Here is a 16,353-nt window from a genome sequence, read left to right as displayed (position 1 = left end):
ACCATTTACCAGTGGTTTTGGCACTGTGAGCAGGTGCCAGGTCGTGCTGAAAAATGAAATCTTCATCTCCATAAAGCTTTTCAGCAGATGGAAGCATGAAGTGCTCCAAAATCTCCTGAGAGCTAGCTGTATTGACCCTGCCCTTGATAAAACACAGTGGACCAACACCAGCAGCTGACACGGCACCCCAGACCATCACTGACCGTGGGTACTTGACACTGGACTTCTGGCATTTTGGCATTTCCTTCTCCCCAGTCTTCCTCCAGACTCTGGCACCTTGATTTCCGAATGACATGCAGAATTTGCTTTCATCTGAAAAAAGTACTTTGGACCACTGAGCAACAGTCCAGTGCTGCTTCTCTGTAGCCCAGGTCAGGCGCTTCTGCCGCTGTTTCTGGTTCAAAAGTGGCTTGACCTGGGGAATGCGGCACCTGTAGCCCATTTCCTGCACACGCCTGTGCACAGTGGCTCTGGATGTTTCTACTCCAGACTCAGTCCACTGCTTCCGCAGGTCCCCGAAGGTCTGGAATCGGCCCTTCTCCACAATCTTCCTCAGGGTCCGGTCACCTCTTCTCGTTGTGCAGCGTTTTCTGCCACACTTTTTCCTTCCCACAGACTTCCCACTGAGGTGCCTTGATACAGCACTCTGGGAACAGCCTATTCGTTCAGAAATTTCTTTCTGTGTCTTACCCTCTTGCTTGAGGGTGTCAATAGTGGCCTTCTGGACAGCAGTCAGGTCGGCAGTCTTACCCATGATTGGGGTTTTGAGTGATGAACCAGGCTGGGAGTTTTAAAGGCCTCAGGAATCTTTTGCAGGTGTTTAGAGTTAACTCGTTGATTCAGATGATTAGGTTCATAGCTCGTTTAGAGACCCTTTTAATGATATGCTAATTTTGTGAAATAGGAATTTTGGGTTTTCATGAGCTGTATGCCAAAATAATCTGTATTAAGACAATAAAAGACCTGAAATATTTCAGTTAGTGTGCAATGAATCTAAAATATATGAATGTTACATTTTCATCATTATATTATGGAAAATAATGAACTTTATCACAATATGCTAATACTTTGAGAAGGACCTATATATATATATATATATATATATGTATATATATATGTATATATATATATATATATATATATATATATATATATATAAATCCCCCATTAGGTCAATTTCCTCTCAGGCAGTGACTCAACATCACCGACTGGAAGTTTGCCCTGAAATCCTTAGGCTGAGAGAAAGACACAGTCCAGGATCTGGACCTCGGGTTGGTCATCACAACACAAAAACACACACACACATTGTCCAACCCCTGTGGGCTGTGTACTCGGGGTTAGACTCTTTCATCACCCAGGCTGAAGTCACAGAGGTGGTTAAAAAGCTCCACGGTGGCAGGGATTCGGGGGTGGATGAGATCTGCCCTGAGTACCTCAAGTCTCTGGATGTTGTGGGGCTGTCATGGTTGACACGCCTCTTCAACATTGCGTGGCAGTTGGAGACAATGCCTCTGGAGTTGCAAACTGGGGTGGTGGTCCCCCTTCATAAGAAGAGTGACCGGAGGGTGTGTTTCAACTACAGGGGGATCACACTCCTCAGCCTCCCTGGTAAAGCCTACGCCAGGCTATTGGAAAGGGGAGTCTGGCCAATAGTCGAACCTCAGCTTCAGGAGGAGCAGTGTGGTTTCCGTCCCGGCCGTGGAACACTGGACCAGCTCTATACCCTCCTACAGGGTACTCGAGGGTTCATGGAAGTTTGCCCAACTGGTCCACATGTGTTTTATGGTCCTGGAGAAGGCATTCGACTGTGTCCCTCGTGATGCCCTGTGGGGATGCTCCAGGAGTATGGAGCAGAAGTTTGGTCCTGATTACCAGCACTAAGTCGGACCTGTTCCCGGTGCATGTTGGACTTCGACAGGGCTGCCATTTGTCACCGGTCCTGTCCATAAAAGTTATTTTTTTTATTTCTAGGGGCTGGAGGGGGTCTTGTTTGGGGAGCTGTGGATTTCATCTTTTCTTTTTGCAGATGACGTGGTCCTGCTGGCCCACTCTAGCCAAGACCTACAGCATGCAATGGGGCGGTTTGCAGCAGCATGTGAAGCAGCTGGGATGAAGATCAGCAAGTCCGAGGCCATGGTCCTCGACCGGAAAAGGGTGGCTTGTCCTCTTCAGGTTGGAGGGGAGTTCCTGCCTCAAGTGGAGGAGTTCAAGTATCTCGGGGTCTTGTTCACCAGTGAGGGAAGAATGGAATGGGAGATCGACAGATGGATCGGTGCAGCTGGCGCAGTAATGGAGGCACTGTGCCGGCCCGTTGTGGGGAAGAGAGAGCTGAGCCGAAAAGAGAAGCTCTCGATTTACCGGTCGGTCTACGTTCCTACCCTCAGCTATGGCCATGAACTTTGGGTCATGATCGAAAGAAAGAGATCCCGGATATAAGCTGAAATGAGCTTCCTCCGTAGGGTGGACGGGGACTCCCTTAGAGACAGGGTGAGGAGCACGGCCATCCGGAAGGGACTCGAAGGAGAGCCATTGCTCCTACACATCGAGAGGAGCCAGTTGAGGTGGCTCAGGGATCTATACCGAATGCCTCTTGGACGCCTTCTTTAGGAGGTGTTCCAGGCACGTCCCACCAGGAGGAGGCCCAGGGGATGGCCCAGGACACGCTGGAGGGACTATGTCTCCCGGCTGGCCTGGGAACGCCTTGGGCTCCCCCCGTAGGAGCTGGGGCAGGTGTCTAGGGAGAGGGACGTCTGGGTGTCTTTGCTGAGTCTGCTGCCCCCGCAACCCGGTCCCGAATAAAGCAGAAGACGACGAGTACGAGTAGGAGCTGTGAACTAGTGATTTTTAAATCTGATTATTGTCGAGGATATACACACATATACACTGCTCAAAAAAATAAAGGGAACACTTAAACAACACAATATAACTCCAAGTAAATCAAACTTCTGTGAAATCAAACTGTCCACTTAGGAAGCAACACTGATTGACAATCAGTTTCACATGCTGTTGTGCAAATGGAATAGACAACAGGGGGAAATCTTTGGCGATTGGCAAGACACACTCAATAAAGGAGTGGTTCTGCAGGTGGGGACCACAGACCACTTCTCAGTACCTATGCTTTCTGGCTGATGTTTTGGTCACTTTTGAATGTTGGTGGTGCTTTCACCCTCGTGGTAGCATGAGACTGACTCTACAACCCACACAAGTGGCTCTGGTAGTGCAGCTCATCCAGGATGGCATATCAATGCGAGCTGTGGCAAGAAGGTTTGCTGTGTCTGTTAGCGTAGTGTCCAGAGCCTGGAGGCTCTACCAGGAGATAGGCCACTACACTGGGAGACGTGGAGGAGGCCGTAGGAGGGCAACAACCCAGCAGCAGGACCTCTACTTCCGCCTTTGTGCAAGGAGGAACAGGAGGAGCACTGCCAGAGCCCTGCAAAATGACCTCCAGCAACTCCATGAGGATGGTATGAGGGCCCGACGTTCACACATGGGGGTTGTGCTCACAGCCCGACACCATGCAGGACGCTTTGCATTTGCCAGAGAACACCAGGATTGGCAAATTGATGATTTTTGTGTTATTTTGTTGTCAGCACATTCAACTTTGTACAGAACAAACTATTCAATGAGAATATTTCATTCATTCAGATCTAGGATGTGTTATTTGAGTGTTCCCTTTATTTTTTTGAGCAGTGTACAAACACACACTCACCGGCCACTTTATTAGGTACACTTGTCCAACTGCTCATTAACACAAATTTCTAATCAGCCAATCACATGGCAGCAACTCAATGCATTTAGGCATGTAGACATAGCCAAGACGATCAGCTGCAGTTCAAACCGAGCATCAGAATGGGGAAGAAAGGTGATTTAAGTGACTTTGAATGTGGCATGGTGGCATGGTTGTTGGTGCCAGTCTGAGTATTTCAGAAACTGCTAATCTACTGGGATTTTCACGCACTTTCATCTCTAGGGTTTACAGAGAATTTTCCGAAAAAGAGAAAATATACAGTGAGCGGCAGTTCTGTGGGTGCAAATGCCTTGATGCCAGAGGTCAACGTTTCAGGCTGGTGGTGTAATTCAATTCAATTCAATTCAATTCAAAGATACTTTATTGATCCCAGAGGGGAAATTAGAATTCCAGTACAACCCATCCAAACATACATCATGACACAAGACAAGGTGGGACAGGTCACCGAGGCTTTGCTGCCCACTCACAGGCGCTGCCCTTGCTAGATGAGAAAAGAGGCCACATTAGGTAAGTGGAGGACAAAAATCATATTTCACACAAAAAACCTCAGCACAAAGAAGCAACAAGTTGACAAAACAACATCATGCCGGGAACGGTGAAGGTGGTGTGAGGGGGTGCATATGTTTATCTTGAGCATGTGTGTGTGTGCAAGTGATTGTGTGCAAGTAAGTCCATGAAGCACTGTCACAGAGGCCATTGTCCTTGATGGTTCGTTGGAATGTTCATCAACCGGCCACACAGTTCTGAGCAGGTCCACAGGTGTCCTCAGGGAAGGGAGGGAGCAGAGCGTCATGTTTACATAACTTCCAGGAGAAGTTGAAGATAGCCAGCCATCAAGGCCGTGCAGGGGAGCCGGATTCAGAAAAACAATAATTATTTGGGTTAGGCTGACTCTTAATTTTCCGTCAGCCTTGAGAGTCTCGCTGGTGCTTCTCAAAGGCAAATCCAAACAGCCAAATTCATGGTCTTTCTGCCAGATCCGAGCGAACAACTTTCTCCAAGATTTATCCCATTTCACCCCTGAGTCCAGGAACCGCAACCTGCCTGCGATCCTAAGGATCACATCCAGTCTGCGATTCAGCTCACGTAACATCTCAGTCTGAGTGCTGATCGCCCTGAAGATCCCATCACACGTGCCAGGCAGCCTTACAATAGCCAGAACAGCTGCTGACACTCCGAATCTCTCGATATGCCAGGTAACTGCTGACTCCAAAAAGCAGAAATCCTGATATCAAACATCCAATTATATACACATCTTCCACATCCTCGACTGACATTATCGACAGACACACAATCCTCCACTTCTGCCAGGAGTCCATTGTGTATCCAGAGAAAAACGTCCAGTCCGGACAAGTTGGGCTCTCCTTCACCCTGTCTTCTCCTCGAGAAAATTTTATCAATTGCATTGAGAGACCAGCAGACCAAATCCATAACTAAGAATTTGGAAGATTTGCAAAAAGAGGCTCCAAAGACAAGACACAGAGCTGAAGCAGGGCAGATATGGGAGGGGGTGGGAGACAGAGAAAAAGCGTCCTCCTCCACTGAGAGCAGAAAGAAAGGTAATGGTGTGGGGGATATTTTCTTGGCACACTTTGGGCCCCTTAATACCAATTGAGCATCGTGTCAACGCCACAGCATACCTGAGTTATTGTTGATGACCATGTTCATCCCTTTATGACCACAGTGTACCCATCTTCTGATGGTTACTTCCAGCAGGATAACGTGCCATGTCATAAAGTACGAATCATCTCAGACTGACTTCTTCCACATGACAATGAGTTCACTGTACTCAAATGGCCTCCACAATCACCAGATCTCAATCCAACAGAGCAACCGGAAGAGGCCGGGGGGAGAGTCCACTTGTCTAAATCTGAGACCATGGTTCTCAGTACAACACCACCACCCCTACCATCTGTGCTCCTCCTTCAAATAATCTATTACCAATTTATGGAGGTGTGCAAGGGGCCTATGTCATGGGGACGCTGAAAGCATAGAAAACCCCTCAGGACCTATACCACCATTATGTGTAATGGTGCCTTCTTAATACGCCTCGCTGAATCTCAACAATAATGTGACTGAATTTTAAGATCGTGGAAACGTTTTCATCCAGTGTGAAGGGGCTAAAGTTCAACTGATAAGGGTTTTTCTACGGTTGATAACATAACAGCATAGCGCTGTGCCCCCCCACCTGCTGCTGCATACTTGTCTGAGAGCAGGATGAAAGAGGGCTGCTACAGTTTTGCCTTGGGCTCATAATGAAAAACATAGACAGTCATGGTGGTAGAACTAAAAGAGTGCCACCCATCACTTTTATTGAGCTAAGGCTGGTTTAGAAAGACAGTTGGTATGCTGTAAGTAGCACGTCAGTTAAGCAGCTGACTGTAGGCTGGCTACCAGACCAGGCAGCCTGACTAATTAACAAGCTAATATTAGCTTGTTAAACTCCCTGTGTGCCTCTACTAGAAGCAGAACAGCAAAAAGAGAATATCATCCTTAACTTTAAAAACTTCAACTTAATTAAGTTTTGCTTCTATATTTTGATTTAGACTATTGAACAAATAAATAAGTGCTGTTGATAGCATTACCAAAATAACTGTAATTATGTGTTCTAATGCAGCTGCAGGAGGAAAACCTTAAGCTTTTTTCTGTTTTTAATAAAAGCTACTGGATCACAATAAAATTCTATTTTTAATGCTTTAATAGTTCGACTGATCCAGGTTTTTCTATTGCCAGTACCGATATTCAAAATTCAATGCAGCGAATTACTAATATTTTTTGACAATACTGTTCAAATATTGGCAGAATTTTGTCCTTCTTCACATGAAATTTGCTTCCTTTTCAGTCACTGTTTATTTACTTTTTAATTTGACAATTTCCTTTCAGTTACATTTTTTCTTGGATCGTTTTCTCATATTTGCACTACAGGAACCAGAAGGAGAACATCACAGTTCAGATGACATCAGTTTGGAATCACATAGAAATTATTCATGAGTAAAGCTGAGTGCACAGAGCTCAATCCACTGATTTTGTAAAACCTGTCAGTAAGTGATTAAATACCAGCACCTTGGAGCAGTATTTCCAGTTTCCGGTGCCAACAAACCCAGCAGAGGCCAGCAGCTAAACAATAAGAAACATGATCAGGTCAATGGCAGCTGACTACGTATCTACATATCGAGTCGTTTACAATATTAACACTTTGTGGCCTTAATAATGGTCTATATAGGAAAATTACAAATAGATTCAACTCATTTACAACACATCCCATTCGTACAAGGGGTCTAGACAGAGAAAGGAAAATGCATCTTTTCTACTGGTTCCCTGCATGCAGCTCTTGCCCACTTCACCCTCATTTGTAACTTCCTTCCTGTTTATTGAAAACCATTTTAAATTTAAATAAGTACTTTGTAAAACTTCAAACCATCATTTAATGTTTACAACTGTTGCTCCCTCCTCTAACATGGTAGAATTTTTTAAGATCCATTGTGGGTAGCAAGTGACTTTTGTGTATCTTGATCTGTCAAGCACACTCCCCTTTCATCTCATTCAAACTACAAGCTGCATTTATGATGTTCACTCTACATCAGCTCCAGTCCAGTGTAATCAGCGTTTTATCATTAAGTTTCTCCTACACCATTATTATGAATGAGTCTGTAAGCCTGGAGCAGACAGTGCCAACCGTCTATACACAATGGCAGTGTGTGTGAGTGTGAGGCAGAGCAGCTACATCACCACACAGGAGAGACGTGTTGTACCCCCTAGAGCTCTTCTGTCTCAGAAGCTGTACAAGTGGTCTCGTGTTGCTCAGCCAGTCATTCTGCTAAACCTCTAAACACATGCAGATAACATCACACAGAAAGCAGTTCACATCAGTGTGTGTGTGTGTGTGTGTGTGCGTGTAAACACAGAGTGTTTAGCTTCTTTGCCTGGCTCCAGGTGAACTCAACCCTTGGCAGAGAAGCAAATGAGCAGCAGCAGAAAATAGTAATGGATAAAATTCACATTGGCGATGGAGGAAATAATTCTTTAATGTTAAATGCTTTACATGGAGCAACAGAACAGGAACTAAGCAATCCCACATTCAGTTTTGGTTAATATCCACTTCCTCTCTACTCCTCTGATTGACCATAGGGACATTTAAATTAGGATACAAATTCTCCCAACTCAAAGGTCACTGTGCAGATCCTCATATTGGAAGCTAAATAACTCCCTGCTTGAGCATATTCTAGTTGAAACAGAAATCAGTAGATTACTTGGGCAGTATTGGAATAGAGCTAAAGTCGAGGGTTCATACCTTATGAATTGGAAACGTTTCAAATTTGAAATAGGAAAGTACTGAAGAAGTTACAGTAGTCACATTGCCAACACCAAAAAACTTGAGATAATCTCTAAAATAGCATTTTATCAAAGGTCTCCTGATGGATTCTTGCAGGAGGACAGACTGATTTTACAAGACCTGCAGAGTAAATCTGATCATTTATATCAACAGAAAGCAGAAGGAGCCCAACCGGCAAGAGATGGTTAGAGGAAGGAGAACTACATTCCGCTGATTTTTCTTTAAGGTTGGAGAAACATTGCTCAAAACACAACTCTATCCACCAGTTAAATATTAATGGGTCTCTCTCTGATAACGCAAACCAAATGGCTAATTTCTGTTTCTTACTTTACTGTACTCTCTACTGGAATCTATACAACTAAATGCACCTACAGCTTCAAAATGTATTAGGAATCTAAAATCAATCAGTGTGTATTGCCACACCCCTCTCAACTTAAAAGGAAGCTCTGGACCCCACTAACTCACTTAAAAACAATAAATCTCCTAACGGATGGAATAACTTCAGGATTCTGTAAGCGTTTTCAGAACAGTTGGCACCATTTTATTACAGGTTTTTTTAGAAAGTAATTCACTCCCTCCAAGCCTCCGACTCTAATTTCCAAAGCTGACAAGGATGCCCATCATAATAACTGGAGGCCCATCTGTCTTCTTAATTATGAAATATAAGATACTTGCAATAATGCTTGCAAAGAGACTTAAAGAAATTGGACACAATTATAGATGAGACACAGTCAGATTTCATGAGAAATGTCAGATCCCAAAATACAGACTGGTGATGGATACACTCGACTACTCTGAACCAATACTGGAAGATGATTTTATTTTCTTTCTGGATTTCTACAACACAATTTTATCTTCATCCCTTGAAATTGGTTTTGCTAACTACTTTTGTACCCCTATTAAAAGTGCTGATACCAACAGCTCTAATGATGATAAATTATTTCTAGAAGATGCTAATGAAGAACTTATTACCTTAGATGTTATTAATTTCTCTAAAGCTTCTGGTTTAGAGTTAAAAATTATTTGTCAAAGAGCATAAGACTCACTTCATATGTAATATTGTTATAAAAGATGAGGTTAATTATCTTGGCCCTAAAATCACTAAGAATTCAACTAAAATCCTCATGTTATGTTAATTGTTTTACTTTAAATATTCAGAAAACCCAAGAGACGTTAAATCAGTGGTTACAGCAGGACGTGTCTTTAAAGGGAACCAAAGCAGAGGGGATTTCACTGCCAACATATCCTGCTTTATCTCTAAATCTAGACAGCAGAAACAGTATAAACATTGATCAAATGCTTTTCATCTTTGGAGAAATCACACCACATAAAGTGTCATTATGAATAATTATGAGTCTGAAGGGCTTAATAGTCATTATTATTTTGGGCTAAAAACTTTATATAAAAACCCTACTTCCATTTGGAATTGTATTCCTCTCTACAGCTTACAGTTTATTTTAAGATTTAATTACAACATAGCCAGACTCCCTGAAAACTTGCCCAAATTTCACCAACACGTTCTTTTAGCTTGGACACTGATGTACAAACACCTTCTCACCCCACCGATACAGTAATTGGGTTAACAAAGACATAATCCAAGAGAAAAGAATCTCTTTTCTTTGAATTCTGGTCCCAGAACAAAATTTGGCTGGTTAGTCAATTATTTATTCAATATGGTATATTACTCTCTTAAAATAAGTCACATCACATCCGTATACAAAACTACATTTAAAAATGAAATTAAATCTTTACTTCAGCAGTACAGAGTAACCACTGTCTTCAGGGGTCTACCCGTGACAGACAGAAGGGTACGCTCAGCCTCACTGCTGCTCAAACATGTGCATGTTTAATAACTGGAGAAGTGTGTGTCATCAGGACCAATTGCCAATACTTATACAATATCATCCCGCTTATTGGCAGAGCACCAAGAACAAGGGAAGTATTGGAATGGGCTCAATGGTATTAATATCAGCAGGTCATGTTTTGAATTCCAGTAGAGGGACAGAAAAAGTGCTTAAAGCCTGATGAAGTCCTGAGTTCATGTACAATAGAAGAACCTTTTCTGTTAGGTACATCAAGTTAAAATTACTTTTGTTCACTCAATATAAAATCTATTTTTCAGTGTTAATACATCAGCTACTAAAAACAGTGAATTTCTTGTGAATGAATGAATGTGATTAGATACATAAAATGAATAGATGTTTAAGTAAAGCAAGATATTTATTGGCAAGATTACACCAAATCTCAAGAAGCCTGTCTTTACTTCTTTACTCCTTTATCATGGAAACTGTTTTCTTACCTGGATTGTTTTTTGTGTGCGATTCCACTTTACTGGGTCATATATGTAAATTACATCTTCTGACTGAGAGACGCCCACTGAAGAAATGCCAAAACAGCATTACTCTACATTTTCATAGTAGTTACACCTTAAAAGCCATTAATTCCCACTCCAAACTGTGTGAAAATGTATAGCTAGAACGGACTGTCTCTTCATCCACCCTCAAGCACTGTGCTGATCAGCCATTTCCAGTGTCCACAGACATTTTTAACACCTCACTGGAGACATGCCATGCGCCAGCCTGTTTCAAAGCATCCACCATCATCCCTGTCCCCAAAAAAACCAAGGACCACAGGACTAAATGACTTCAGAGCCATCGCCCTGACCTCTGTGGTAAGGAAGTCCTTTGAGCGCCTTGTGTTCACCCACCTTAAATCCATCACAGAACTATTTCTGGATTCCCTGCAGTTTGCCTACAGAACCAACAGTTCTGTGGATGATGCAATGAACATGGACTTTCACTACATCCTGCAGCACCTGGACTCCCCAGGAACCTAAGCCAGGACCCTGTTTGTGGACTTCAGCTCTGCTTTCAACAACATCATCCCGGCCCTGCAGCAGGACAAGCTCTCCCAGCTGAGCGTGCCTAACTCAACCTGCAGGTGGATCATGAACTTCCTGACAGACAGGAAGCAGCACTTGAAGCTGAGAACACACATCTCTGATCCCAGGAGCATCAGCACCAGTTCCCCTCAAGGCTGTGTTCTTTCCCCTCTGCTTTTTTCCCTGTACACCAACAGCTGCACCTCCAGTCACCAGTCCGTTAAGCTCCTGTTTGCGGATGACACCACCCTCACCGGGCTCATCTCTGAGGGAATGAGTCTGCCTGCAGGTGGGAGATTGACCATCTGTTGACCTGGTGCAGCCAGGCAATAGTAAGGATTATGGTTGTTGATTAATGAATATTTACCAAAAATTATAATTTAGAAAAATAATTTCTTAACCAAAAATTATTGCTTACAAATAGATATCAGGGTTGTCCTCTGGTGATGTGATTATGGGTTCGAAGCATTTAATTAAAATTAGTTAATTTTCATTAATAACTGATAATTATTAACCAAAATCATGCTAAATGCCACTGTTTAATCAGTGCTTCACCAATCGGTGGGGGAACTTTGACCTTATTTTGACAGAAATATCACTCTTGCACGAAAAAAACACAATCACTTCTCTTTATATATGTGAACATTAATTGAAACCATAAAGCAAAATAATTACCATTCTGGTCCAAAAATCTTCACCTAACTAAATACGCACTACTCTACAGAAGGGAGTAAAATGATCTAAAAATAACAATAAAAGTAAACATAGGCACATTTAGTGTCTATGAAGACCAAACCAGCAGTTTTATGGACAAAATATGTAATTTGGGTTAACTTGGGAAGTGGAGCAGAACCACTGTACACTTCTTGGTGCGCTGATGCAGATATCAGCTAGTAGAAAGGTAGAGCCGTGCCCTTAGCCACTGGCAGCTGATTGCCCCAAATCTCGAACAAAGGATCATAAAACTCTGAGGCGGGAACTCAGTAGAAAAACTCCAGTAATAAAACTGGGACCAAGGAGTGGTCAGGCCATGAGGCCCGGACCGCAGCTGCTTTGAATGGAAAACTTTTAAAGAGTCCAAAACTCCTGGCTGATTTGGGTTCAGCTGGACAAAAACATGAACCTGCCCCTTGCTGATTGCATCTGCGCTGCACGATCAAGCTGCACAGCAAATCAAACAGCTCAGCATAAAACACTTCAATCAGTATTGCATGCAACAAGTTGATACCTTGGAATAACTACTGGTGATTCTAAATCATTATAAACTATACCTCATCCTGCCCAGACCTCTAGATACATCCAATTTAATATAAAAATAATAAAATTACTTTGACGTTGACTTCTTCTCTTCACAGGCGTGAGGGTGGGTCAGGTCTGAAAAAGATCGTGGTGGGGCCGGGCCAGAGTGTTACGCGTCAGTGATCAACTCAAAAATGGTAAACTTGTCATCTGTCCAAAACGGGAAAATATGAGGAACCGTTGCAGTCGCCTGAATCAACAAGGAGGAAAACTCATCTCCTTGGCAACAAACCTGTCAGTTTTCACCTGTACCGGAGTGTCGGCGTGGTCTTCAATCGGTTTATAAATCTCCTGACCTTCTTGTATCAGACAGATTTCCAGCTTTCAAGCTCTTCCGGGAATGGCTGTGTGGAGAAAAAAGGTTCGCCTGCGAGCTTTTGTCTCTCCAGATATGCGCCTCCATTGCATCGTCCCGTGAGACACGCTGGAAATGGCAACGGAAGTTTGGTTTCCGCGAGTTTTATAATGTCGGGTGACGCCAGAGCTGCGATACCTGTTGATGACCCCAACACAATAAAGTTTTTTCTGATTCCAACACCAAACTGTAGGTGAAAGATGTAGTTGGCTATGTGGAGACATCATTTATGAAAATTTCACAGCAGTTAAGCTCTGACAATAATTAAAATCTGTTTAAACGCAGAAGATATTTTGCAACAATCCACAGATCTTTAATAACTAAGCCTGTAGGGGTTAGGTAGGAGTTGGGCGCTAATGCGTGAACATGAAGCCATTCTGGTTTGTCCACAAAAGCCCAGCAAGTAAAGCATTCAGCCATAATGACCTGAAACTAAGGTCTAAAAATATTGTAGTAGATGGGATCCTAAGGCTTGCATTACTGTTACCTGAAAAGTCAACAGTATAAATATAATCTACAATCATTTTCTCATGTCGGCTGTAAATTTATGCATATCTGGTGACAATCTGATTATTATAAAGGATACCTCCCCGATATAGCAAGAAACCAGGAGACTATTGATATCAACATCCACATACAAGTAACAGAAGACTGAGAGATGCAGTAAACTGGAAAATCATATTTACCAATGTTGGCGTGTTTGAGCAGACGACAGATTCTGGCTTCGCGCTCCAGCTTCTGGTGATCTGTGGGGACAAAAAAAAAAGTGTTACCCAAGTAAAGGTTTCCTACCTCCCAACACTTCTCTCAAATTAAACACCAGGACAGTTCTGTCCTCCTGGGATGGGATGAGATGAGTGTTAAAACTAATATTTGCTGCAGTTATTACTGCACTCTGCAGCTGAAGTAAAACTCCTCGTACTGGGCAGGTTGGTAAAATCCCACCTATCAAATTAGGATACAATTAGTCTGTTCCAGCTCATTTTTCATTCTAGAGACATACTTTTACAAGGCCGAAAAGAAAAATGCTAAAGATGAAATCCTGTCTACCAAGGTTCTAACCAGAACCAAAGTGTCTGGTAATCAGCAGCTTATGCCTCCTAATAGACCATATTTTAGTAGCGACTGTGATAGAAATAAACATGTCCAGACTTCTTCATCACTTGAAAGGTAATATGACAAACTACACTTCCAAAGAGTATTCCAACAAATGACCATCATTTTTAGCAAGCTTATCAAAACTAAAGCTGAGAAATGAATGACTCATAATAAAAGCTTTAGATGATGGTGCATTTGTTATGGTACCATGTCTCATATTTGCTTAAATAATAAATAATTGTTTTAATACGGATGATTTTGGCATACAGCTCATGAAAACCCAAAATTCCTATCTCACAAAATTAGCATATCATTAAAAAGGTCTCTAAACGAGCTATGAACCTAATCATCTGAATCAACGAGTTAACTCTAAACACCTGCAAAAGATTCCTGAGGCCTTTAAAACTCCCAGCCTGGTTCATCACTCAAAACCCCAATCATGGGTAAGACTGCCGACCTGACTGCTGTCCAGAAGGCCACTATTGACACCCTCAAGCAAGAGGGTAAGACACAGAAAGAAATTTCTGAACAAATAGGTTGTTCCCAGAGTGCTGTATCAAGGCACCTCAGTGGGAAGTCTGTGGGAAGGATAAAGTGTGGCAGAAAACGCTGCACAACGAGAAGAGGTGACCGGACCCTGAGGAAGATTGTGGAGAAGGGCCGATTCCAGACCTTGGGGGACCTGCGGAAGCAGTGGACTGAGTCTGTAGTAGAAACATCCAGAGCCACCGTGCACAGGCGTGTGCAGGAAATGGGCTACAGGTGCCGCATTCCCCAGACCTGGGCTACAGAGAAGCAGCACTGGACTGTTGCTCAGTGGTCCAAAGTACTTTTTTCGGATGAAAGCAAATTCTGCATGTCATTCAGAAATCAAGGTGCCAGAGTCTGGAGGAAGACTGGGGAGAAGGAAATGCCAAAATGCCAGAAGTCCAGTGTCAAGTGCCCACAGTCAGTGATGATCTGGGGTGCCGTGTCAGCTGCTGGTGTTGGTCCACTGTGTTTTATCAAGGGCAGGGTCAATGCAGCTAGCTATCAGGAGATTTTGGAGCACTTCATGCTTCCATCTGCTGAAAAGCTTTATGGAGATGAAGATTTCATTTTTCAGCACGACCTGGCACCTGCTCACAGTGCCAAAACCACTGGTAAATGGTTTACTGACCATGGTATCACTGTGCTCAATTGGCCTGCCAACTCCCCTGACCTGAACCCCATAGAGAATATGTGGGATATTGTGAAGAGAACGTTGAGAGACTCAAGACTCAACACTCTGGATGAGCTAAATGCCGCTATCGAAGCATCCTGGGCCTCCATAAGACCTCAGCAGTGCCACAGGCTGATTGCCTCCATGCCACGCCGCATTGAAGCAGTCATTTCTGCAAAAGGATTCCCAACCAGGTATTGAGTGCATAATTGTACATGATTATTTGAAGGTTGACGTTTTTTGTATTAAAAACACTTTTCTTTTATTGGTCGGATGAAATATGCTAATTTTGTGAGATAGGAATTTTGGGTTTTCATGAGCTGTATGCCACAATCATCCGTATTAAGACAATAAAAGACCTGAAATATTTCAATTAGTGTGCAATGAATCTAAAATATATGAATGTTAAATTTTCATCATGACATTATGGAAAATAATGAACTTTATCACAATATGCTAATATTTTGAGAAGGACCTGTATATACAGGAGTAACCCTGATGAGCATATTCATGCAAGCTGATTGAAAAATTTTCTAAAACAGCATAGTAAGTAGGTGTTGTATGTTACTTCCGCGAGAATTATGCATAAATGCCCCACTAACATTACTGGAGCTTTGGTACCACTCAACTGTAGAGGCCAACTCCATGAAATATCTTCTGACAAGCAAATGCTGGGTTTGCTAAATTTGCTACGTATGAATTACTGCTAAGGGATTTGTCAGCTTACTAATATTAACGATTAGCTAACTACATTTCATTTGACCTGAAATCCCTATCAGTCCAAGAGTTCTTCCTGCTCCTGAGGACTGTTCTACAAAACCATATTCTCACCAGTGCAGCTAGTCAGTGTGAGGGTATCTGCACCTTCAGAGCACATTCTTGTGGAAAGTAAAGCAAGAAAGAAGCCACTTCTTTTCAAGGACCAACCAAAACTTTGCAGGTAGCACAAGGAAGGACAGCAGAAGACTGACGCAAAGTTATTGTCTCGGATCTATCCATCTTCCTAATGTTTGGAAGATCTGGGAAATCATTTCTGAGAAGTTAGAGCTACTATGGGTTGTGTGCGGTTTCGACATTGAGGCATCCTGGTCCAATGTGTGGAGTTGTTTCTCATCTTAAGGACCACCCTTGCTCCCGATTCTGCTTAAAAACACGGAATAAAGCAGAGGATCCAGACGTTCTCCAATAAATCAAACCAAGAATAATTTAGTGATCAATGTTTTTTCCTGCTTGATGGAGCACTGTGTTCCAGGACAAAACTGTTAGAAAGTTTTGCTTTTTTATTTTAAAACTAAAACAATGGACTGCAATCCATCTGAACAAATAGAGTATGCTTACATTGGTTGTAATTAGGACTGAAAAATGACAGTGAACAGAAAAGTTCACTCACCAGCTTCCTGCCAGGCATGCCAGTATCAAGTGATTAATGTGCGACCAT

At 42.8% G+C, this 16,353-nt stretch overlaps 1 protein-coding gene across 15 annotated transcripts in view; it reads right to left on the bottom strand.

Annotated features, from left to right (window-relative positions):
- camk2d1 (calcium/calmodulin-dependent protein kinase (CaM kinase) II delta 1) overlaps positions 1 to 16,353 on the bottom strand; it is a 143,368-nt gene that overhangs the window by 63,798 nt on the left and 63,217 nt on the right. For all 15 annotated transcript variants that reach the window (XM_047386746.1, XM_047386747.1, XM_047386749.1 and 12 more), the window contains exon 3: positions 13,303 to 13,362. In XM_047386746.1, coding sequence (XP_047242702.1) covers positions 13,303 to 13,362 — 60 coding nt within the window. The remainder of the gene's footprint in view (positions 1 to 13,302; positions 13,363 to 16,353) is intronic.

This window comes from Girardinichthys multiradiatus, chromosome 14 (assembly GCF_021462225.1).
Source record: "Girardinichthys multiradiatus isolate DD_20200921_A chromosome 14, DD_fGirMul_XY1, whole genome shotgun sequence".
NCBI lineage: Eukaryota > Metazoa > Chordata > Actinopteri > Cyprinodontiformes > Goodeidae > Girardinichthys > Girardinichthys multiradiatus.
This window is presented reverse-complemented; position numbering and strand designations above follow the sequence as displayed.